Below are 26,901 nucleotides of genomic sequence, written 5' to 3'. Positions count from 1 at the left end.
CACACACACACGCACATGCACATGCATGCATGCATGCACACACACACACACACACACACACAATGAAACATATTAAAGTCATGGGCTGGAGACATAGTAAAATGCTTGTCTTTCAAACATGAGTACTTGAGTTTGATCTCTAAAGGCCACCTTTTTTAAAAGGCTGGATACGGTAACCGTAACACTGACTTATGACCCAAGTTCTACAGAGATAAAGACCAAAATGTCACTGAGAGTTGGTGGCCAGTCAGTCTAGCCTACTTGGCAAGCTCCAAGGGTGTTAGCAAACACTGTCTCACTAGAGAAGACAGGAATGACACCCATGGCTGTCCTCTAGGCTCCACAACAACATGCACAAGAACGCATGAACACGTGTACACACACATGCTCTCACACACATACACAGGAACATAATAGAGTCAGACTGTAACTATTTGAGAATTTCATATATTTTGATCATATCTGTTCCCTCAGTGACACTTTCCAGATTTCCCCTCACCTCCCTACCCCTACAATGTCTACCTTTTCCTCCCTCCCTCTTTTTCCCTCTCTTAAGAATAAAATTCCATGGGATCCAGACTCCTCCTGAGCACAAGGCCTGTCATGGAGTGTGGCTGATAGACCCAGTGTCATTCCACTGGGAGAGGGACATCAAATCCTATACAAGAATGTCTAGGAATCAGCTTTGTGTGTGAATTAATCTGTCAAAAGCACAATGAGGCACACATTGCACGATGAGATTAAAAGCTTTCTTCCTGGAGCCGCCTAAAGCAAGCTTGCTTGTGTTCCCTCGGTGTTCCACATTTCTTCCTTTGGGAAATGTTATTTTTAGATCAATATTCTTCAAATTTAAAACCTCACCCAAGTGTTATTTCCTCCCTAAAATTTTTGCCAATGTTCTCGGGCAAAATTAATACCCATTCAACACGCTGGCCACTTTGCTGAGCTGCAACAATTCACTGAGTTGCAGCATTGCTAGTATTTTATGGTTTCAGATTAGACACCATTTTCCCCAAGTCAACGCCCAAGTCTCAAATGTGTCCATACAATGCCTGGTTGGGGAGGTGCTCAGAGGGCAGGGACTACATCAATACACCCACTTTTCAGGACTTCTCAAGTCCTGCACCTCAGTGTCCTCCTGTTTCCTGTTCTACTTCATCCTCACAAGTCTTCATGATCTCCTACAGTTTGTGGGACTTCCCCACAAGTTACACATATTTGTGTTGGAGCTACAAGAAGAACCTGGAGATGATCTGGCCACCCCCTGTCTCCATCACTGTTTTTTTCTATGGCATGATTGATTGCCAAAGAGAAGACTGGGATTTCTAATGCAACAATCACTTCCATCCAGATAATAACAGTTTTATCAATTCTCTGAGAATTTCATAATGGATTTTGATCATATTGAACTCCCACTACTCCCCAACTCCTCCTAGATCCACCCCTCACCTCCTTACCCAGCTTCGTGTTCGCTCCTTCTCTCCCTCTCCCCCTCCTTTAAAATAATAACTGGCAGAGTGCAAAGTCTAGTTTGCAGAGCCCACATACTAATGGGTGTGGGCTCATCCATCCACTGGAGATTGGGTCACCCGTTCATCGGGAACTTACATCTAGGATTCTTTCCCAAGTAACTTTAAAGGATTCTTCCTTTTGACCACAGATTAGAAACAGCGTTCTAGGAAGCATCTTCAGAGGATGTCTGATGACGTAGGTCTAATCTTGTGCTGTCTTATAATGTTCTTGGGTTTTGCCCTGTCATCCAAGATGTATAATCTTTCAATGCCATCTCTATACAAACATCATGTCCGTTTACCACATTATTCAAGCCACACACTATTACCTCCATAATCACCACTGCATTTTCAGTTCTACAGGGCCGCTGTTTGAGCATCGGTTGCTCTATCTCCTGACTTCTTTTCTCTTCCTTCCTAATGCTTTTTCTTCCTGCCTGCCCCTTCAGTCTTCTCTCTCCTTCTTTTTGATAACAGCAGAGAGTAAAATCTCTCCCTGTGCACAATGCTTGTCTTGGAAGCAGGAGGACACAGAGCTTGTTATCCAGAACTCACCTTTTCAGAAAGTCTGGGCAAGGTGATTCTGGTTCTAGGGTCAACACATCACTGGGTTTGATGGGCAGACAGCCCAGCCTACTTGGCATGCTCTGGGGGCTATAGCAGACACTGTCTCACAAACTCCATCCCTCATGGGGCTTGTCCTCTGCAGTGGGGTAAGTGACACACACGCCTAAGTACAAAGTCGTCTGCGAACAATGTTCAACAGGTGGATAGATGCGTGAGTATGGAGCAGACAGCTTGCCCCTGAGCCTTGCTCTGCATCACATCTTCGTTTGACTTAGCTATTTCCTAATCAGGGCTATTTCTGAAACTGAGTGTGATAGTGATAACTTTCCTAAAGTGAGTAAACATATTCCAAACAGCTTAAATGCACATTCAAGATACTGCCCAAAACAGTTTATTTCACTCCTCCAGGGAAAGAATGGATTAGATGAATATGGTTTCTGTAGTGTGCTACACACCCTACTTAGAGCTGTTCCTGTTGCTCCAACTTGCAGAATGGTGTGATCTCTACTGAGATAATTGAATTGTAAGAGATGTGGATCTGAGTCTGGAGAGCATGGGGAGATGTGGAGGAGCCAGGAGTGTATCATATTCTGCCTGCAGCCTGGTCTCAAGAGGTCTAAAAGTGGGAAAGAAGGGACCCAGAGCATGGCTTACTTACTGTGGGTACATACCAAAATAGCCCCAGACAAAAGGCAAGGTCAACTTGGAGGAGACCTGTTACAGTTGCTTCAACTTGTTTTATGATAGGATCCAACAGTTCATAGCCCAATGGCTGCAACCTGGCAGCTCAGAGACACACACTGAGCTAGGAGCCTGTTGGCGAACTTTCTTGTCTCTGCTTCTGTTTGCCTCTCACCGACTCCTGTTTCTGATTGCCATCCTGTGTCCCGGATCTTCCGAAATCACACAGAAGTTAATCCCTTTGCAGAACATGTCTCTGTCAGTGAACTGTCTTTGAGACTGAAGGGAAACTATTAATATTTAAAATGTGACAAGGGATATAAATGGGAACTTTTATGCTGGCATGTAGGTTGGTTCTCCACTTTCCTAATGTAAAAATGTAAAGTGGCCAAAACAAACAGGTAGTCTCTTGGTGATATAGATGAAATAGTAAGAGCTTTGTTACATCATATGTAATGCATAAATTCAATTAAATAAGGATGTGTAGATTAAAGAGGGGGATTAATGCTTTAAGGTGGTATTTAAAATATGCCCCTAAGTAGTCTCCACTGCTTACTCTAGCCTTATCCCAGGAATAATTAAACGCATACTATATTTCCTCCTTAAAAAAACAAAACAACAGAAGTTTCCAACAATGTTCTGGGCTACCACTGATCAAAGTTGTTTCAACTTAGTTTATCTTTCAAAACAACATGTTGTCCTCAAAATAACTGAGTTTCATAGTGTGAATGGGTCATGCGGACTAATACAATACATTTTGGTTCGTTTGTCTTTGAGTTTGTGTTTTAATTGCAATGTCTCCCCTTGCCTTTCCTCCCTCGAAGTTGCCCCCCTGCTCTCCTTCAAGTTCATGGTCTCTTTTGTTATTAAGTGTTATTGTATGCATATATATATATATATATATATATATATATATATATACATATGTATTCCTAAATATAACCTGTTGAGTCTAAGTAGTGTTAATTGTATGTACGTTTTCAGGGATGACCATTTGGCATCAGGACCAATTGGTGTGCTCTTCCCTGGGGAGTTGGGAGAAAGCTCTCCTACTCCCAGCTTCCTCCAGTTTCCCATAATTCTTTATGTACGGCTGAGGTTGTGGTTTCCCCCCATCCAGTTTGTCATGTTCGCTGATGTCATCTTTGTGCATCTCATGTTTGCAAAGTCATGTTGATGGGACTTTATGGGAGTAGCATCTGATGTTACTAAGAGGCACAGCCTCCCAGCAAACTCCCAATCCTCTGGCTCTCACAGCCTTTCTGGCCCTTCATGTGCAATGTTCCCTGAGCCTTAGGTGTGGGAGTGAGTTGTAGATTACCCACTGAGACTGGGCTCTGCAACTGCATTTTGGTTGTCTGAGGTTTACTACAATGCTCTCTGTCTGTTTGCAAAGAGAAGTTTCCTACACCTATCTATGGGCATAAAGACAAATGTTGCTATATTGCTGCTATGGACTATGCTGGCTTAGTAAGTGAGTGGTTGCAGATTCTTCTTCAATAACTATGATTTCCCTAGCAGTGAGTAGTGAGCTAGGTTTCCATACCAGGCACAGAACATTTTTAGAAAGATAGTTTGGGGATTAAAAAAATAGGATATTTCAGGGCTATATATTAGATAGATTCATTGAAATACAGGGGTGGTCCAAGGACATATGAAGACTAGAAATACAGCCATGACCTATCTAGTGATATCATTAGTGGATCTATACAGCTCATCAGAAAGAAGTGTCAGTGCACTTGGGTATCCTGAGGTTCAAACACAGTTGACCTTTCTGAGAGTTATTGACAGGAATCTTCAGGACAAATAGCCTCTGTCACCCAGAAAGAAGTTCATTAGGGCAAAGGACTAGATTCAGTGTCAACACAGTTTAAATTCAATTCAAGTTTCAGGAGTAGAGGGGGCTGTACTTGTGGGCTGTAGAAGATGTCCACTTTTGATTGACATCTGGGTAGTTCAGAGCTGGTTTCCTTCACAGTAAGAGGAGAATTCAGTGGAAGAAATCACTGCTCACACTCTGCTAAAGAAGGAGCCTGAAATCCTCCTCCTTCCTTCCTCCCTTCCTCCCTTCCTTCCTCCCTTCCTCCCTCCCTCCCTTCCTTCCTTTCTTCCTTCCTTCCTTCCTCTCCTCCCTGCGTCCCTCCCTCTCTTTCTCCAGTTACATTTGTTCCTCCTTCCCAAGGTTCCTCATTTCATATCAGACTTTTGAATAAAAGTGAAATATGAGAGGAGAACCCTGCCCAGGATTTAGTAAAATCCTATGGGCAATGTCAGAAGAAATATGGTTTTGACATGTCAGGACATAGATTCTGGTAATGGTTGTTTGTTCCTATCTGCTCCAGTGACTGTTCTCATCCTAAAAATGATGTAGAAGCTCTCTGGTCTTTTCAGTGCCTGTGAATCTTGTTTTTATGAATCACTTCCCTGGCTTTCCACAGGTCATGGTGAACTTTTACATTTAGTTCACTGCTGTGCATTACTGAGTAGGAAGATGGTTCCACCCCTAAGGATGGTGATATATCCTCTCAGCAGGGTTTCAAGTGCCTAACTTCTTGCCTTTGAAAAACATTTTTATATAATGACTCTCTCTCTCTCCCTCCCCACACCCCCACACACTCAGAAAGGACTACAGTTCTTTACATTTGTGGAAAGAATGCTAAAGTACTACAAAAGCACTAGCTCTTTCAGAAATAAGGAGTTTCCTACATAGAGGAATAATAAATGAATAAGTTAGTAATTAAATAAGTAATGCTTCTTGGAACGGTGTTGTACCTTCATATTTCTTTATATTGAGTCATACACTCAAACTTTATACATATATATAATTTTTTCTTACTTTTCATATCAATCCCAGTTCCCTCTTCCTCTCATGCCCCCTGACCACCCCTCCCGTCCCATTCACCCCTACTCCACAGGGAGGGTGATGCCTTCCGGGAGGGATCATCAAAATCTGTCAAGTCATTTGGAGTAGGGCCTAGCCCCTTCTTGCTTGCCTCTAGGTTAAGGGAGTGTCCCTCCAAAGTCCTTTCCTGAACCAGGGATACATCCTGGTTCTACTGTCAGAGGTACCTTAGGCTGCCCAGGCCTTCTAACTGAGACCCACATTCAGGGAGTCTGAATCAGTACAATCAGTCTAGGATCCATGAGCTCCCCCTTGTTCAGGTCAGCTGTCTCTGTGGGTTTCTCCAGCCTGGTCTTGACACCTTTTCTTATCACTCCTCCCTCTCTGCAACTAGATTCCAGGAGTTCTGCTCAGTGTTTAGCTGTGGGTGTCTGCTTCTGTTTCCATTAACTACTAGATGAGGGCTGTATGATAGCATATAAGTTAGACATCAATTTCATTACCAGGGAAGGGCATTTAAGGTAGTCTCTCCACTATTGCTCAGGTTTTTAGTTGGGGTCATCCTTATAGATCTCTTTTAAGTTATCTGGGGGACACCGTTTCTGGTCCACTCCCTTCACCTCCCTTTAGCATAAGGCTCAGCCCCTCTTCTCTCAGTGAATGGTGTCCCTGGCTAAAGAGGATGAGTTGTATAGCAAAAGTTTTACTATGTTCTTTGACATGTCACCACAGTTCACCACCATCATTTTCCTGGAGAATCCCCCAGATTCGAATTCAGCTCAGAAATCTAGAGGCCTGTTCTGTCCTTCTCTTTTATAAAAAGACAAACAAACAAACAAACAAGAAACAACAACAAAACCCTGAAGCCACAACCCCTCTTAAGGCAAGAACGGCTGTGAATGGTGGACACCTCTGCCTTCTCTGACCCCCCCATCTTCCCCTTACACACAGCCCCTTTCTATGCTTTGAGCCAGCATTTCAGGAGGCCACACACCTGACCTTGCTCCCCATCACGGCCCTGCATTCTGCAGTCTTGTGTTGTCTTGAGATCATTGTCTAGGTGTGCCTGCTATAACCTTCCCACTCATGAGAGCCAGAGGCCACCCCGAGTGTTTCAGTCTCCCCTCTCGTAACGTTCAGAGCTATTTTTATCACTGCTGTCTACAACTGCTTGTAGTATCTCCCAGAGCACTGATTCACAAGTTCAAATTCCTGTTGTTCAGGTAACATTGAGTAATTTAGACAAACGTAGACTTTCAAAGCTCAACCCTTATCGAGTTGGAGAAATGGTTACATTGGCATCAGTGTTTCCTTTGAAGTGTACACGCAGGTGCACCGTTGGGACTGGAAACCAGGGGCCGGTCCTGGCATGAAAACGAAGGTCTTCAAGTGGCATCACAGCACTACTTGTTAGAGCTTAGTCTGCGGTGGCGGTCCTAGCCTCGCACAGGGGTCGTTGTGCTCTGCGGATCTCAAGTCACACCATCACAGAAACATTCTTCTGTAATCCCTTGCAAGTACTGAGGAGACACCTAAACATCTTCCAAACTAGATTGGCGTGCATTACGACCCTCATGACGTCAAAGGACTCTCACCCATCCTTAATGCCCGCTGAACCTCATCCCCTGTGCTCTGTCCTTTCCCCAGAAGCTTGGGGATCTCATCAAGACTACATTTTAACTTCTCACATCATGCTAGTACTTCACATGAAGATGTCACACCATACTTTCCGCATCTAAATAGAGGCATGCTGGTGCACAAAGCAAATGGCACTCATTTCAGAGCTATGTCAAGCATTCATTCTTGTTCTGTTTACTCACAGCAAAGAAGTACAGTGGCCACATCAAACCAGCCTTATTCCAATATCACTTCGTGGTTCGATTCCTCTTTCAGGGAACACTAGATGTGTCACCTAACCCTCATACTCGCTTCTCCATTTTGCTATTACCTGCACCATTGCTATTGTTTATGTTCTTCAATCTGTTCTGTATTCTAGCTCATCAATCTTCATGGGTTGTGTGTGCTTCTTTTTTTTTTTTTTCTATCTTAATGAGGATTTAAAAAACATGGCTGTATGTATGTATGTATATATGGTGTGTGAATGCATGTGTGCATGCATGTTTTCACAGTGTGTGTGGAGGGCCAGAGTTGATGCCTGATGACTTTCTCAATTGTTTTCCACTTTATGCAGTGTTGGTTTCTTAGGAATCTGAATCCTCCTAATTCAAGCTGGACTAGCTAGGCAGCTTGCCCCAGGGACCGCAGCCCTGCCTCTTGAGTCCCAGACTGTGACAGCCACAATGCTTGCCTGGAGATGCATGCATCAAGCCAGATCCCCAGACCCTGTGTTTCCTTTATATGAGATGTTACTTCTTTCAGGAAGTTGTTCTTTTCAAGAGTAGCTTTTGTGTTCTTGGGTTTTTAATTATATTGTAAACAATAATTCTAAGATTCAAAAAATAGCACTATCTATTTAACACTGCTATAACATACTGCCAAGCCCAATCTACCTCTCACTTTAAAAAGCAAATACCATCATAGCGTCTTACATTTTTCACTGGTGGTAATGTCAGTACTACATCTGGTTTCCATTGGCCACTCAGGACATTTAACAATCAGCCCACTAAATTTCCTAAAAAGATAGCAATCGAGTCTTATTGGCTAGAGTAAGGCAAAGCCAGGACTGACTGGCTGGTTTTGTCTGTTGTCTGTTTTTGCTGTTTCTTACTTATAGTACTTTTTAAACTTTGGACCATGGGCTCATATTCAGTAGAAGTTAGTCCTGTGCAGGTGGCCTTAACTGAATGCGTCTCTCACAGAGAATTCACATTCTGCTATCCAGACACCTGGGAATCATACAAGTAGAGAACAGCTTTTAACACCTGTAAGCAGGATAATGATGAACCGCAGGGTTGGGTGAGGGAGGGCTGTGATTATGAATTTGAGAGGAGACTTTTCCCACACACCAAGTGAAGTCAGAAAGAACAGGTTCATCCCCAGCCCCATCAGAGCATAGAGGTGGCCTTTATTTGGAACCTCCTGACTACCTGAAGTTCCCAAGACCCTAGATAGTCACAGGATTATAGCTGCTAGGTAGTACATTACATATACTTATGTCCTCAAATTATATTTACATGCAGAAACATGATCTTAAAGACAGTATGTACAGTTTTGAAATGTAGAAAAGTCATGTAAATGAGTGAACATGTCTGTCAGTTGAAGATTTTGTTTCCCTTTAGAGGACAGTATTGTACACGTTTTGATTTCAGAAGTACCTTGATGAACTCTCAGAATAGAGTCAATGACTACAGAGGCATGCTGAAGTTACAAAGCATATTCGAGAATTTGACCAGCCAAAGAAAAAAGATAGGAATCTGTTGTGAGGAAGGAAGAAGGAGGTGAGGGTGAACGTTGGCTGTGTGCTTCTTCTTTAGCTTCCTGAATCTTCATTCAGGTTTTCTGGAAAGAGAAAATATGTGGCATTGCCTTCCCTCTGTCCCCTAGACCTAAGCACTGCCTTTTAGGTGTCTAATACTGGTGAACAGAACCTTAGGAAGCTGTAGTTTTCTTATGCTGATGAGCTGATGCTACGTATCAAATGTTTTTCTTAGTCCTGGAAGCTCGGGGAATGACTATTAAGATGTAGCTCTGCCTAGGCCTGTTATTTTTCCCAGCAATGATAAACACTTCCTATCTGAAAGCTCAAGTCTTTGCAGATGCTCTCAGTGACCGCCGTAAAGGCAGGCTCCTTTGTTCCTCCTCCTTCTCGTGGGTCCTGGTCAGTACCTCAGAGGTGGCGCTTGTCTGCTTCTGCATCCATCGTCTCTCCTCACTCATATTAGTCTTAGTCCTTCGAGAAACTAATATGGTGAGTTTTCTCATCCAAATCCCATGTTGCTGGCATCATTTCTTACACTGACTACTTGTCACTTAGTTTTCCCGACTGTGTTCTTAGATCAGTGGCAGCCCCATGGGCTGCTCTGCGGCCTCATTTTGCCTTATTTTCATTTATAGTCATTCTCTTCATTTGTTTTTCTTCAGCGTCCTAAAACTTACTTGCTATTGTATCTTTGTCATTCATTGAATGGTGTAGGTAAGGGAAAGATGCCTCTTCTAATCAAACATCACTCGCGTAAGGCAATAGATGACACAGTACATGGGAGTATTGGAGAAAATACATGAACAGGGAAATTTTTGAAAAATAATCACAAGTCGTTTTCTGTCATCTCTCATTTCTTTCCCACCAAGTATCAAAATTAATTAAGGGGGCTAGGGAGACGGCCCAGGGTTAAAGAGCTTTTATAAAGTGGTAGGATTCATATACAGATATGGCCAGCCCAAGGTTCACTTTGTATTATGATATAATACCATAACTGCAGACGAGGGAAGGGTTATTATATCTTTCTAAGCACTTTTGGAAGAACAGGCTGACACTCATGGTGGGAGGTAGATTATAGAGTTAGGAAGATTCTAACAATTTCCCTCTTTAGGAAAATATCTCTTAATAGCACTGTACATTTTTGTAAATCATAAAAATAATTCTCCTGGTATTCAAAGTCCTCCTTTAGATGCATTGCTTGATTTTTTGCTAGAGAGTTGTCAATCTGAAGGTTTCAAAATAAAGGCAATTAGAAGACCCTCACTGGGGTCAAATGCAAATCTTTCCCTGACTATATGGGCTACTGTCGCCATCTTCCCTCTACTTCCCAGGCATTGAGCTCCATCCATTTCATTTGTAGCATGCCAACTGTTTAGCATGCGTTTCCTCCTTGTTTAAGGGCCCACTAGCACAAGGCATCACTAAGCTTTTCACTAAGAAAAATTAAAGAATAAGGGAAAATAGCTTTTGGCTGTGTGGTAGTGGTGTACACCTTTAATCCCTGCACTTGGGAGGCAGAGGCAGGAGAATATCTGTGAGTTCAAGCCCAGCCTGGTCTACAGAGTGAGTTCTGGGACAGCCAGGGCTACACAGAGAAACCTTGCCCTGAGAAAAGGAAAAGAAAATAGCTTTTGATTGACACATTTGCTAGGGTCTATATTAACCTCTTATAGTTAATAAATCACTAGACTCCTATAAATCTCATCTCTAACATGCAAATACTAATGTTTATTCAATTTTTGTCAATGTTAAATGTTTATTCAAAATATTTAGTCAGGACAGCTGAGTTCCCAGCTCAACATTTGATCATGCTTTGACTCATGTAAAGACTGAACCATGGCATAACTGTGAAATCGGTCTATATTGATTTCAGTTACACTGTATGTAATTAACATGTGAGGAAGTTAGGGTTCTTATTTGGGGAGCTTTTTTTTAAATCTGGTCAGTGTGCTAAACATTTGTTCTGGTTTTCAAAAGACACCGGCATTTCATGATGTAATCAAATACTGATGAAAACAGAAAGGGGGTAATGAACAAAGAGAAAGAAGGGTGAAGTGAATTGTAGGAAAGGGTGAAGGATTGAGGACAGCCATGGGAAAGAGCGAGGAGACTAGCGTCTAAGGGGGTTTTCCGTGGTGTGGCGCTCTGCATTTTTCATGTGTTGTTATATTGTGAAGCATAATTAAATACTTTGAAAGCAAAACATGATGTTTGTATGGGGTGGATGATTAGAGAAGAAAGTGATTATGATGGTTCCCATGTTATTCTATTTCCTTGTCCATTTTATTCTTTGTCTCCTTCCTTCCTTTCTTTCTTCCTTCCTTCCTTTCTTCTTTGTTTTTTCTTTATTTCTGCTTGTGTCTTTTTGTCTGCCTGTCTTCATGTGTAGTACTGGAGAAAAAAAAAATCTAGGTCTTCACACTTGCCAGACAAGTGTTCTCCCACTGAGTTATATCCCTAATGTCCTTATAGTTCATATTCTGACACATGAAATGGTTTTATTTTGCTCACTAAGTTGCCAAAGTTGGCCTTGAAATCACTCTGTAGCCCAGGATGTCCTTGCCTTTATAGTTTTTCTGCATCCACTTCCCAAGTACCCAGGAAACAACCGTGCACTACCATGGCCAACTGCCTAATGCTTTCCTTTTCTGTACTCTCTTCTCTTTGTCCTCCTGTCCTCCTCCTCTTCCTCCTCCTCCTCATGCTTCTGAGACTTGAACAGAGGGCCATATGCACCTAACAGGTACTCCACTGCTGAAGTACATTACTAGCTCCTAAACTCTTTCCTGTTTGGCTTTTTAAAAGGAAACTTTATTACATTAAACATTTTAAATTTGGATTACTATATACGAAAACTACGAAATAATTTGCATCGGATAACCGCAAGAAATTCTGATTTTACATGTTTAAACTATATAGTCTCCTAGAAAAATATAAAATTGGGTCTTTAAAAACGATTTATTTTTTTAATTGTGTGATGATGTGTCTGTGTGTTTGTGTTGTGGTTTTGCAGGTACCCACAGAGGCCACAAGAGGGTCTTGGATAACCCAGGATCTGAAGTTATAGGTAGTTGGGAGCTGCCCAACTTGGGCGTTGGGAACCGAATTCAGATCCTGTGCTCTTAACTCTGCCGTCACCAGCCAGCCCTTAACATTTGTTTATCACTATAAAACAACCCTGACTTAAGTGAAGTTATTAAATCCAACATTTTATTTTAAATATCACTTTGAAACTCTGCTGTTTGAATCAAGTGATTGAAATGTTAAGCATGTAATTATTATAAGTAAAAAATATGTGAAGAGATATAAAAAGAAAAGCAACTTGGAGTTATTATTAGGGTTGGGGGAGGGTGTGTTGTTATATTTGCTATTAACCATTGGTTGCATTGTTATATCAGAACCAACCATTAAATATATTGGAGTCAAGTTCTGTGTTCTTACACACAAGTTCGTCCCTAAATCTCTTCACCACAACCTCTCCCCGAGATGACTTAGTCCATTTGAACCTCCAAGGGGAGGAGCGAGGAACAGGGAGTCTGTGCCTTAGCATCAAATACTCAAGAGCTCTGCTTGACTGCTCATAGATCAGGTGTGGAGTCCCCAGTGCTGCATTGTTCCCAACCTGCAAAGGGAGTCATTCATTTTCACTGGAGGACTGCACTGAGACCAATGACGCAACTGTGTATTTCCCAGTTTACTACAGGTGCTCTAGAAATCTGACTGTTCTTCTCATTAGTGACATATCCTTTCCCAGGAAGCTCATCTGACTTCTGCATGGGATTCTTAATCTTTTCCCCTGATGACCTGGGAACTGTCTGCCTTTAACCTACAGGTTTTTGCTGACTTTTATGGTATTACACACTACAAATCCCATCCTTTGTCTTTACAACGGCACCTGAGCTGAGAAGTAAGATACTGGCACTGTCTACTACCAGTGTGGGGTGTGAACTAGGAAAATGAGAATATCCAGATCTAACCACCTACACCAACAGATGCCTAATTTGGGGATGTTTTCTTAACTCAGCTCAGTGCTGCATGAGCCAAGCATATGTCTGAGTCACAGCAAGTACAGGAGCCAGGATGCCGCCACCTCTGTTTCAGGAGCATTGAACCTTTTAACACTGTAGCATGTCTCGTGGACTTGGGTTGTGAGACACTATTCCCAGGGAGACCTGAACAAATGTCTGCTCACCCCGAAATGAACTGACAACAGAAAAAGTCATTCCAATTTGGTGAACCAGTGAGTTTATTAGTGTTGTTTATAGATGTACTGACAAGCCAGAGGCAGCTATATCACCAAGGGGCACCCCAGTGTGGGTGACAGCTAAGGAAAGATGGAACCCTAAATTTCTCTGAGTGACTTACAGGCTGGAGAGTCTCTCTTCTTGACTGCTGGGAAGAACCTCTTCCCTGGCAATTGTTCACTGAGTCTATAACCTTGGCCATAGCCTCGTGAATCTTTCAGTTTCAATTGTCCCAGACATAATAAGAAGTTTACCTCCTCAGTGTCTATATCCTTCTCCAAGGTGCAATGTTTCCACTCAGAGGGGACTGCTGTGCACGAAAGCCTTCCATCTACAGATGTGTCCGGATACAGTGATGGCTATCCAGAACACATGTAACCTGCTGGACACACGTGGATATAACTGGACCATTATAATCAGTAACCAGGCCTCTAGCAGCCACCCAGCACAGACTCTTCACAGTGAAAAGTAGCAGCCTACATAGGCATCTAGGTGCCCATCAAACTGGTTTCCTATTCAAGTATTAATCGGGTTGCCCCTGGTTACCTCCTGAGATTAGATGAGTATGGATACATTCAGGATGGTATGGCCTTCAAGAGATGTTCTCAAGAGCAAATTTTACTTCCTTGCCATCATGTATTTTCTTCGGAAAATACAACAATTCACTAAAATAGGAATTCTACAAGTAGACTAGAAATACATATATTCTGCAAGCATAATTTCATAGGGTGAAATTATGTCTTCCCTTAGTTTAGGAAAGAATTGTTTTAGTTGTGGTTTCTATTGCTATGAAGAGACACCATTGACCATGGCAAGTATTATTTAATGGGGTGGCTCACTTACAGTTCAGAGGTTCAGCCCATTATCATCATGGTGGGACATGGCAGCGTGCAAGCAGATGTATTACTGGAGAAGTAGCTGAGAGTCCTACATCTTGTAGGCAACAGGAAATTGTCTGTCACACTGAGTGAAGCTTGAGCAAAACAGACCTCAAAGCCCGCCCCCACAGTGACACAGTTCCTCCAACAAAGCTGCACCTACTTCAACAAGGCCACACCTCCTGATAGTGCCACTCCCCTTGGAATTGTGGGCGCCAATAACATGCAAACTATCACAATAGTATTAATCTTGGTTATTTTGATCTTGTAGCAGTACATGGGTTGACTTTAAGAAACATATGAATCTGCTGAAAGTCTATGAAAGATGTTGTGGGGCTTACATGATGAGTATGAATTATAACAGATTCTTAAAAGAATAAAATCCAAAAGAAGACTCACAATCATGAAACCCTGTTTGCACGCATGTAGCCTGGACCACAGGTTTTGGAAGGCAATCCTGTTACACAGTTGACCAGTCCTGATTTTGGTGTCCCCTAAATGCTACTTGCCTTCCCATGCGCCTTCTAACTCAGAGCTTGATAACCTCTGCTCAGTCCTGATGTGACTACATATACCCAACTAACCCAGAGAGTACAGCTATTATTTAACCCAAATCTGATGCCCAAGCCCTTCTCTCTCTCTCTCTCTCTCTCTCTCTCTCTCTCTCTCTCTCTCTCTCTCAGACAAGGTCTTATGTAGTTCAGGCTGGTTTAAACTCACTGTGTAGTTTAGGAAGGATGCTTTGATGTTCTTTTGATCTTCCTGCTCTCAAGAGCTGGGATTACAGGTATGTGTCACCATGCCTGTCCAGCTTTCACTTTCTGATCAATGATAAAAATCTACAGCACAGTGATTATAAGGCTTAAAGAAGACAATACAATGCTAGGATAATGAATTCCTATGTGTTTACACAAAGTTCTTTCCCTTTTGGTCTTCTCCGTAGGTCGGAAGTTTAAGAAGTTCAATAAAGTCCGAGTTATGAGAACCCTCGATGGTGTTGCTCTCCCTCAGTCAGTGGGACTTCCTAATGAGAGCCAGCCCCTAGGCCAGAGAATCACCTTCTCACCAAGTCAGGAAATGCAGCTGATCCCCCCACTCATCAACCTGCTCATGAGCATTGAGCCTGATGTGATCTACGCAGGACACGACAACACAAAACCCGATACGTCCAGCTCTTTGCTGACCAGTCTCAATCAACTAGGCGAGAGGCAACTGCTTTCAGTAGTCAAATGGTCTAAGTCATTGCCAGGTAATTTGGATGTAGTAACATACGTTAAAAGGTATTATGTTTGTGGCACTAGCTGGATGTTAAAATAGTCTGTCACGTAAGTCAACCCATCATGTAAACAGTACCATGTGTTGAGCAATTCAAAATTCTTGTTAAAGTCTCACGTGTATGCTTGGTTCAGTTTGTAGAGCACTAGGTTAACATGTGTAAGCCCTGGGTTCAATCCCCTGAAATACCTGCACACACACACACACACACACACACACACACACACACACACACATGATTCGTATTGACTATGGAATACATGTTGAGGATGACTGGTAACTAACTACATGAAACACTTAAAACTAGCAAAACTGTATGTGTCAAACCACAAATATAGTAATTCAGAAAAGACATGTTAGCCAACTCCTTACAGTGTCAAGTTCATTCTAAAACCTAACTAAAGTTTTAAGTCTGTGCAAGATAAAAAATCAAATATGCCTATTCATGTCACAAACCAAAACAGTACTCAGCAACTTTAATTTCTAGTCAGTGAAGAATGCGACATTCCGGATGTTAGTAAGATATTTGGGAAGACAAGTAAACTTCAATCACCATTTTCTCTCAACGCTCCCCAAGAAAGGGGATGTGGCCCAGCTGTAGTACATGTGTTTTGATGGAAGTATTTCACTTACTTTATCAGCAAGATTTGTCCCTCAGCACAGCTCTTTAGCAGCCAAGTGGTTGGTAGAATTATGAGGATACATTTCTCACTTGGTTGAATCTTAGATGGCAGAACCAGGCAAAGACTAGCAATTGTTAGTGTGGGCCTTAATGTCCTGATTAGAATCAGAATAATTTTTCCAAAAAAAAAATCACATGCTCCTCATACCAATGACATCCTTGTACTGTTCATTTTTCTGACACATGGTCAAGAATTAAATACATTATGTCCTTTATGTCCTGGAAGAAATTCAATTAGTTTTTTTGTTTTGTTTTGTTTTGTTTTTTAAGAATTTCTTCCTAGTTTGCCTGAATGCATTTCTTGGCTATTATTCTACCTGAAAGGTTTGAAATATAATAGATGAATTGTTATTGAACACCCAAGGTTATTTGAAACAGAAAAACAGATTCTTGTTTGTTAGACTTTCAAAAAGATACATACTGAGAAAAGTTAATGGAGCTTGGTATTCTAATGGATATGAGGTAATTCTGTGGATGGGTCAGAATGCCCAGGTTTTCATTCGCTTTATTGCAGCTGACAGGCCTTGCACAGGCAACTTTCTCCATTAAAGAAAGTTATGAATATTTAAGGCTTATTGTGAAGTGATAGATCTTTACTAAGCAAATGTCATAATAGCATTGATAAAATAATTGTTCTTAAATGGGTATTCAGCTGTGGCTTAACTTTCCATTTTTTCATTCTTAGGAGATGGTGATCCCTTGGCTATAATTACTATGGGTTACTATTTCCTTTATTTGCATTTTTGGAGACCATTGTTGAAGGAGATTTAGAAAAGAAAGCAATTATAAAGAACATTTATTAATTTTAGATATATATTGAATTTGGTGGCAACTTGTTGTTTGTTTTTTGTTTTTGTTTTTGTTATTTGTTTTTTGAGACAGGGTTTCTCTGTGGCTTTGGGGCCTGTCCTGGAACTAGCTCTGTAGACCACACTGGCCTCGCACTCACAGAGATCCACCTGCCTCTGCCTCCCAAGTGCTGGGATTAAAGGCATGTGCCACTAATGCCTGGCTTGGTGGCATCTTTTTTAAATACTGCAGAATATAATTTATATGTGGCAAATCAAAATAATAGCCACACCTTTATGAGTCCCTCTGTTCCTGTTAATGATGCACAAGGGCAACATTGAGATGATAAAAATTTATGCAGACAGTGCTCACTTTAAACCATATTGAAAATAGTGCAATTATTTTTATTTTGTTTTTTTTTCAGGTTTTGGGGTTTTTTGTTTGTTTGTTTGTTTTGAGACAGGGTTTCTTTGCATATCCTTACTATCCTAGAACTATCTCTGTAGAGCAGGCTAGCCTCGGACACTAACAGTGTGTTTAAAGGGACACTCCAGAATGGGTGCAGAGTTGGTTCAGGACTGACCGATCCACTAACATTCCTCTGAGAAGACCTGGAAAAAAAAAAACATGCACTTGGTATTGTTCTTGTTGGCCTCTCCGTGCTGTGGATCACTAACTAGTAACTTAAGGAAGCAAAGGGTTATTTTGGTCATAAGAGGGCACTGTCCATCACACTTGGAAAGCTTGGTGGTGGGAAGAGTATGGTACCTGTTTACATCGCTCCCACAGTCAGGAAGGCGAGTCATCATTGCAGGTGTTCCGTGAGCTTTCACCTTGGTGTCCACTCTAAATCCCAAGCCTGGGTGGTGGATCCTCTCTCTCCTCGCAGGCAGACCAGGGTTTTAACCTCTTGCTGGCTCTAAATCCAGGCAAGTTAGCAGGCAAGCGTAATTAGCATGGCCCAGCGTTATTAGATGCTCTAAACTGATGTCAGTTGAGTCTACATAAGATTAGTCACACGAAGTTCTTATTCAGTGACTCAGTGAATGCCAGCCACATGCCTGCTGAGTGTAGATCCTAGCAATTAAATCGTGCTGCTGGGAAGAAAAGCCCGATGGCAGGCTCACGTTGTGAATGGACTAGATGTGGCACACCTTCTATTTGGGTACTGCTTATGCCCAGAAGAGAACGTTATTTTATTCAGTTGCTCACTTTCAATGATATTATTAGTTGTGTGAAAAATGGATGTGTGTGAAAGGAGCCTCACCAGTAAGCCAGATTGTGAATGTACATAGTCACTGTGAAAATGTAGCTGCATATACCGATGCACATTCACTTTCGGAAGTCCCTTGACAGAAAAGATCATTCTTCTGAGTGAATAAAGTGAGCATCAAAATCAGACGAAAAGCATACGTTCAGAGCCATTCAGTGGGTGATGTAGCTGTGACTCCGGGGTGCTGCGGGCTCTTTATATCCCAGACAGGGTTTCCTCTTTCCTTCTTGGTCTTCACTCTCACTGTCATTGATATTTTTCACTGTCCAATAATATTTCATAGGGTTTTTTTTAATTTAGTGGGAACTTGTAAGATGCCGTAGCCTAAAGGCGTCATACTTATAAACCACCTTACAGAATATGCTCTGTTTGATGTTTAGCATCTGTTTGTGAATGACTTCGTGTGGAATGTATGCATACTTAGTGAGCACTGCATTTCTGGTCAAAGCATGAAGAGATGTGTCATCTACAAAATTTTAAAACTCAACAACACACATTTCCTCTGTTAAAGAGCTTTCAACACACAGAGAGATCTAGGATGACTAACAGTAGCATAAGACATAGAAATAAAGGAAAATAAAGGAAATAGGGACAAATGTCTTTAGCATGGAGTTGTAAAGGAGTGAGAAGGAGACTTTAATTGTGGAAGTAGCAACCACGAAGCTTAGGAGAATCCACGTACCTAAGGGTGTAGGAAAGGAAAACTGTGAATAAAATTTGATTAGAAATGAACTGAAGAAACAAGAGACAATGACTCTCCATCTGTCAAATATGGAGATTCTAAATAGCATCACAAGTTGCATTTTTAGTTACCACACAAGAGAGGAATGAAAAAGTTACTGTGAAAATGTATCTGGGTAGATGAACTCTTAGATAATGCTACAGTCGGTGCTGGCCTTCTGAAGATTTCACCAGCAAATGATTCAGAAACAGATGGAAAAAAAATTGTATGGGTACTAGTCGTGGAGAATAAAGGCACAGATAAAAATCATAGGCTGATTGAGTAGGGTCTTAAAGTCATAGAAAGACAAAAGTTCAATTGACAAGTGTTCATTCCAAACTCAAGTTCACCTTTTTTTGGTCAGTAAAGTGTAGAATTAAAACGGTAGACAAGTTCAGGGCAAACCTTTCCTGTCACTTCCCTGTATTTGGTGACATGGCTACCCAAGGCTATGCTTTGACACCTTACCCATTGCCCATTTGAGAGCATCTCTTCTTGGTTTCTGTGAACCAGACTGAAGACAAGGTCAATATTTCCATTATTTTCCAGCTCTGAAGCATGAGTGAATGGCAGTGTGGCAAGATTTTTTTGTTCTTTTTCCCAGGAAAAAGTGTTATTTCAAATTATTGCCTTTTATAAGTGACGAGGAATGAAAGTAAAATTTGACTTGACTTCTATAAAGACTTTCAAAAATTATTCCTTAACTTTATTTCACTGAAATTACCATCTGTTGTTCTTTTGCTGCAACTAATGCCTATAAAACACAAACGCGAGACTCAGCGCCCACGTGGAGTTTATTGAGAGAGGGGAGAGAAGGAAGGGGTAGCTGGTGGCCAACCGAAAGCAGAAGAGAGAGAGAACAGAGAGAGAGCAAAGAGAGAGCAAAGGAGCAGAGAGAGGCAGAGAGAGAGAAGCACTTGGTGTGCTTGCTTTAAAAGAGGCTTGCGCATGCGTAACTGAGTCCTCTAGCCTCCAGGTAAGCGCCAGGTAAAGCTGAGGTAGGGATGACATGGCCATGAGCATCCTGCCCATCGTTGGGGCGGGGGTCAGCTGGCTGCTAGTTCCTAACACCATCGCCAAATGCTGACTTGTAAAACTGTTAAAAGTAGCATAAGTGTTCTCATCCCATGACAACTTGCAGTGCCTGTGGGGCTGTAACTCTTCCTGGGGAGGCTCATCCTTCACTAACTCTGACTTTCCTTCCAGGTACTTGGTTTCTCCCACAAATCTTTAGTCATTGTGTGCTTGTTCTTACACCCACACATACATTCTCCCTGTCCTGAGTTCTGTCCTCTGTTCCACTGGCTTCTCACGCTGCACATTTGAATAAGCTAGCCTTCATGTTCCCAGTCCACTCCAGTGACACTTGAGTAACGGCATTAGCCTAGCCCTTCAGTCACGTATGTCAAATGCTCATAACACATCTCTACCCAGATGGCCTCCCAACTCAATTTGACTTTACAGTTCAAAAGCCAAATCCAGTTTTCTGTATCCAGAAATGGCACTCCAGGCAGCCCCTTCAGAACCTTCTTCGCCACTCTCTTCCTGCATCCCTTGCCCAGTTAGTTGTCAGTGGTATCAACACCTCTTATTCAATACATGATTCATCATAATGTTATCCTCATGACTACTGGTCATCAACCCTTCTGTTTTTACCTACATTTCACCTCTCAAACAATCCTCTACTCTAACCCAAGAATCAACTTTCTAAAATAATTGTAATCATGTTTTCCCTTTTCCACTTCAGAATAAACTCTAAATTCTGTATTTTAAAAGCCACGGTCCTTCTGTAGCCATGTTACTAAAGTGGCAGGTCTCCTCTTAACTCCCTTTCATGCCACCAAAGCTAGGGAACATTTGCTAAAAGGCTCTTGCTCAGATGCCCTGTGCTCATCCCTGGATGTCTTTCCTTCACCCACATCTTCATTCTGGTTTCTATCTACCCTTAAGCATTCCCACTCTAATCTTCCTTTATCTTTCCATACTGAATCCCAACACTTGGGAAGAGGTAGAGGCAGGGAAGTGTCTTAGGTTAAAGATCAGCCTCTGCCCTGTCCCAAACAAAGGGACAAATAAGAAGATGTAGAAATCTAAAGTGTGGAATTTATAATAAAGAACTAAGTTGTTTTAGATGAACTCCGAAGGTTTTGGTCACAGTAAGTCATTAAATATGTTAGTGTTGCATGTTTCTGTGACATGTTGACATTTACATGTTGTACCCCAAGGTCCTGAGATATGTAATGCTGTGCCTTGGTTTAGGTTCACTATTTCAACTATGTGAATTTTTTTTTTTTTAACGGAAGTACAACTTGTACATTTTTATCAAAACTTTGGAAGTCACAGCAAGCAAGTCTCACATGCCCTTTTTTTCTGATGTATTGAGAACTGGACAATTCACAGCCATGTTTTTTTCAAGGATTATTAGGTCAAGACACTTAAAGAAAAGGACATTTTTTACACTACTTGTTAAGCACAATTAGCCATCATCCATCACTTCCCTATGAGTAGGTTTTCCAGTTTGATTATTATCTCAAATGCACTAAATCTCTCTAATAATTATCACCACAGGAATTTGATCTCTGTGTTCCTGGCTTTGTTTCAGTATAAGATGATGGAATGGTATTACAGTTAATGGAGGGAAACATTAGACTTCTGATCCAACCATGTTCAAGTCAATTTAACATTGGACTTTTTCCACAGATACACCTCCAAAAGGTAGAGAGAGTGGGTTATTTTCTTAGTACTTTTCTATCAGATGGAAATACATGTTCTGCTATGAATGCTAGTTAACTCGGTAAGTTTTGAAATATTTCAATAAAAGCTGCCTTTTATACTATGAGTAAGTAAAAGCCCCTCATTTCAAGATATTGATAGGCCTAGAATGCAAGAGTGAAACAAAAGAAATATAAGATCAAGAATAAAGTGCATAGAAACACAAGCAGAATAGAATTTCCAGAGAAGAAAAAGAAATCACATATGTATAACAACTTTAAATATTAAAGTTTTCAAACCAGTGAGATACTATTATAAAGCAAAGGCTAAAATGAAAATACTATCATAGTTATATCAAATATTTAAATTTTAAAAATGCATTAGAAAGGTTAGAAGTGGGCAGGAATATTATAGATAATAATGAATGAATTATTGGAGATCATACTAAACTTTCTATTAATTTTTTGTATGTATAATTAATTGAGGCTCACTTTCTATTAGCCTGTCATTTTATATATAATGAAATTCATATATGGATATAACACATTCTGATAAATAAAATAATACATATGGAATCAATATACTAAAAATATTCCAAATATACATTTCATCAAGAATGCTTAGTGGTATGTATATATGTAATTTGTATGCATCGATTCGTGTATTATGGCTACATGTAGAAGTAAATGTGCATATGTGTGGCACCAGAGGTTGACATTAGTGTTCTCCCCAGATGTTCTCCACCTTATTTTTTAAAACGAGGTCTCTCACCGAGCCTGGAGCCCACTGCTTTGTATGGACTGGCTGGCAGTGAGCTCTAAGAATTCAGTTGTCTCTGCTTCCCCTTGGCTCTGGGATTATGCAACACAGCAAACTTGGCTTTTTATATGAATGCTGAGAATAAACACTTACGTTCTCATGCTTGTGTGATGAGCACTTGACTGACTGAGCTGTTTTCCTAGGCCAGTGATGTCTAATTTGTCTTCCAAATTTATTGCCATTTGCAGCATTTATATTTTAATTATATTTGTGTTTCATTAACATATAGGAAATGCTTCTAGCTTATCATTTTGATTTCATTTTGTTTTTAGGGTACTTTTTCTTCTTTCATATACATATACATATGTATACATATACATAGACACACACACACATATATATTTGTATATATATATACATATATATGTAATGTATGTATATATGCACATGTTCTCACACAGCCAGTGGCCTATAACTTACTCCGTAGCCAAGGATGAACTTGAACTCTTAATCATCCTGCCCCTTCTCCTCAGAGCAAAGATTAAAAGAACGCAAACTATGTATGGTTAATTTGTTTTAAATTGGAGATTTCTTCTCGAAATGATTAGTGGCTTTCCTATAGTCATTAGTCCAATGAGCAGTCTGTTGCAAGATTCACTGATGGATTAATAAATATTTGCATATTCCTCAATAAAACGTGCAGTTATCCTGAATCTTTAACAACTGGTTGAATTAGTATCTTTATCTTTATGGTTTAACTTGTTTAATGTAGCTTTCAATCGATGCTAAAGTTAGCAGTGGAGCTTAGACCTATTTCCAGAGACTTTGAAATCACACCTACACAAAGCTCTAAATATGCCTCCTTTGTGGAGTCTTCAGGATAAAAAAAATAAAGGTATTTATGTCTCTTATCAATTGTTTCAGAATTTTATCAAAGAATTATCTACTTTGCTGAATAGTCAATGACCAGCAATACTTATTCTGTAGATCTGTAGATACATTGTGTTTAAAATTCACACTTTTTCTGAAATAACATACCATATGCAGTTAAGTCTGAAGAAAATAAGAAATTATGAAAATCATATGCCACATTTTTTCTTGGCTGGATGGAGCCTTTCTGCCACAAAGTAAATTAGATTTGTGGATGCCAACATAATCAAAACACAAGAAAATAAACTATTCTAATCATTAAAAAAAAGAAAGGAAAGAAGGAAGAAAGGAAGGAAAGGAGGGAGGGAGGGAGGAAGGAAGAAAGGAAGAAAAGGAAAGGAAAGGGAAGGGAAGGAAAGGGAAGGGAAGGAAAGGAAAGGAAAAACACTTGCATCTCAAATCAGTAATGAAGAAAAACAACCAAACAACCTCTGGAGGGCACCAGGGATCCACTCAACTGAGGCGGAATAAGGCACAAACAGAGACATCTGAGATGGGATAATGAACTAGTGTCACAGATGCACCCCTTGAGCCCATCAGTACTGTTGACCACACTCCCAGTAAATAACCACAACCTGTCATTACAGATTCAGATTAAAACCCTGGCAGTATGTGCTTTACAGACCACACCAAGCACAATGCAGAGGGCAGCAGGCATTCTATCTAGTTTCCCCAGTAGCAACATTTACTTTTGTCAGATTCCAAATGGAGGAACTCAATAGTTAAGCAGAGACAGAAAGGAATAATGAGAAGGAACATGATTCAACATTGAAGTTGTGCATCAAAAAAAAAAAAAAAAAAAAAAAAAAAAAAAAGCAGGAGGTTGCTAGAATATGTGTTTTAGGGGGCACATTTGAGTTCTCATCTCCATGGAGGCTAAGGAATGCTAAGACAAGTGCCATCCCTCAGCTATATCCTGGGGATAGGACCATGGGAACATATGCAGAGACCCTGAGTGTCTAACAGAGAAACTATCTCCATGATGACGGCACCATCAGGAGCATGCACAGAGAACCTGGGTGTCTACCTCAACTATCCCCATGGTGATCGAGCCATCAGGAGCATGTGCAGAGAACCTGAATGTCTAACAGTGAAAGAAATACCTTCTCCCTCAATAGCCAATGCATTAAATGTTGCTCTGGTTTTATTTCTGAGTTAGGTCATTCGTAAATGGGAGTCAGTGGATTTTTAAGGAAATGGTGTTCAAAGAGGTTTGTGGAAAGGGCTTGATGGTCATATAAAATATTTATTTCTATCTAGTCTTAAAATATTAAATCTAATTTCATTATTCAGCTGTTGTAAGTTACAGTGAGCTTCAAGTCCATGTAGTCAACTGCAATCAATATTCTTGAGGTCTCTCAAGTATGCCCAGTTTGCTACTTTTAGCCTGTTTCTTTGCCTTTATTTCAGATTTGGGGAAAGCTACTGAAAAAGAATGTTTAAATCCTCCTTGCCTCCATAAGCAAAACCAATGTCTTGTATGTTCTTCTTTAAGTGTTTCACTGATGCAACTGATACAAACTCTCTCCTACTTCTCCCCCAACTTCTCCCTCTCCCTTCTCAAAATCTTGTCCTATTTTTTCTTTCTTTTCCATTAATAATTCACTGGGTCAAATTTATTCTGCTCTTAAACTCATTGTTATGGGGTCATTCCTTAGAGTCTGGTTGACCTACCAGGAGCCACATCCTTAATGAAAACCGACTTTCCCTCCCTGAGAATCCATCAGTTTTCCATAGGTCCTCAACAAGGCATGGGGCTTCTGAGTCTCTCCCTCTCCATGCTGGAATGCCCACTGGCTTGATCTTGTACAGATATTATTCAAATCTTATGCAGACACCGTAGCTGCTGGGGTTCTTGAGGACAAGATATCATGACAAGGAGACACTGAAAGACAAATGCCACGTGTTCTCACCCATGTGTGGATCCAAGCATTGATTTCCATCATCTTAACATAGTATATAGCATGAAAACGGGTCTCAGAACGTGGGTGTTGCACAACCCCAGAATGGATCATTAATTCAGTTAGCCCTTCCATTCCCACCAGCATTAAACCACAGTGACCGATGTTCATGCTGTGTGGAGCCCCCCCCGCCCGTCCCTTTTTAGGCTGTGTTATTTATGAGTGTTTCCTAACTTCATGGAAACATGTCAGTATCCTGTTTCAACTTCCCACAGATATTCAAGGTTGTTCACATGATTTCTGTGATTATTTCCTTTCAAAATGTTTGTAGGTTTCCGGAACTTGCATATCGATGACCAGATAACCCTGATTCAGTACTCCTGGATGAGTCTGATGGTGTTTGGCCTGGGGTGGAGGTCCTACAAACATGTCAGTGGGCAGATGCTCTATTTTGCACCTGATCTAATCTTGAATGAGTAAGTCGTGACTTTTGGTGCTTTTGTTATTATGAACAGGGATGTCTGTAGCGTGATTTGGAAAACTACATTGCAATAGATGATGCTATGTTCCTGGAATTTACCTAGCCCGATAAAGTCACCTTTCTTTACTCATGTACATATACATGAATATATTTTATGTATTTATTTTGTTTATTTGTCTTGTGTATTTTGAGTGTGTGGCTGGAGACACACGCATCACAGCATGGGCATCAGAGGACAACTTGTGGAAGTCCTAGAGATTGAACACAAGTTGTTAGGCTTGGCAGCAGAGGCCATCATCTACTAAGCCTCTCTCCAACACTTACTCATCTGTCTCCACTATACATAGTGCTGGGGTTCATAAAGACATTTCCCAATTAGTACATACATGTTGACTCTGTCCTCCATCCAACCTGCTCCTGCTAGTCCTCTTCATGTCTCTGAACAGTTTTCTTCCACTTTTGTGTCATTGTGTCATACATACATACATGACATAATACACACACACACACACACACACACACATGCAAGTATGCAATTTAGAATCCACAAATGAGAGAAAATGCATTTGTTTTACCAAATCTAACTTAATTTGCTTAATACAATGTCTAGTTTTTATCCATTTATCTGAAAAGAATATAGTTTTGTTTTTCATAGCTGAATAAAATTCCATTGTAGATATGATGTATATATGAAACACACACACACACACACACACACACAGAGAGAGAGAGAGAGAGAGAGAGAGAGAGTTTGTTTATCCATCTATAGCCTGTCTACTGTGAATCTTGTAGCAATAACCATTGATGCAAGGTTCTCTACAATGCATTGACTTGAAAGCCTTTAGGTGAATATTCTGGAGTGTTTTAGCTGGGTCATACATAGGCCCATATTTAGTTCTTTAAGGTACCTTTATACTGATTCCCATAGTGGCTGGACTGGTTTATATTTCCAGCAACAGTGTATAATGGCTCCCTTCTGCCCACATCCTTATTAGCATGGGTTGTTTTTCTGTCATTTTGATTATGGTAAGAGGTAAGATGTAATCTCAATATAGCTTTAATTAACTATTCCTAGATGACTCATAACATTGAACATGTGTTTATACTCCATCTTTTGGGAACTGTTTGTTCATTTCATTAGCTCATTTATTGATTGGGTTATTTGATTTCTTGATTTTTAGGTTATGATATTTTTTTATCAATCCTATATCAAATGTGTAGTTTGCAAAGACTTTTCCCTATTCTCTAGGCTTTTTCTTTTTTCCCTTGCTGTATA

At 40.7% G+C, this 26,901-nt stretch overlaps 1 protein-coding gene across 1 annotated transcript in view; it reads left to right on the top strand.

Moving 5' to 3' along the window:
* Positions 1–26,901, top strand: part of Pgr (progesterone receptor) — a 54,809-nt gene that overhangs the window by 19,715 nt on the left and 8,193 nt on the right. Inside the window, exons 4-5 of the mRNA XM_051199113.1 lie at positions 15,046–15,351; positions 25,476–25,620. Coding sequence (XP_051055070.1) covers positions 15,046–15,351; positions 25,476–25,620 — 451 coding nt within the window. The remainder of the gene's footprint in view (positions 1–15,045; positions 15,352–25,475; positions 25,621–26,901) is intronic.

Source organism: Phodopus roborovskii, unplaced genomic scaffold (assembly GCF_943737965.1).
Source record: "Phodopus roborovskii unplaced genomic scaffold, PHOROB, whole genome shotgun sequence".
Classification (NCBI taxonomy): Eukaryota; Metazoa; Chordata; class Mammalia; order Rodentia; family Cricetidae; genus Phodopus; species Phodopus roborovskii.
The sequence above is the reverse complement of the archived record's forward strand: the minus strand, read 5'-3'. Positions and strand labels throughout refer to the sequence as shown.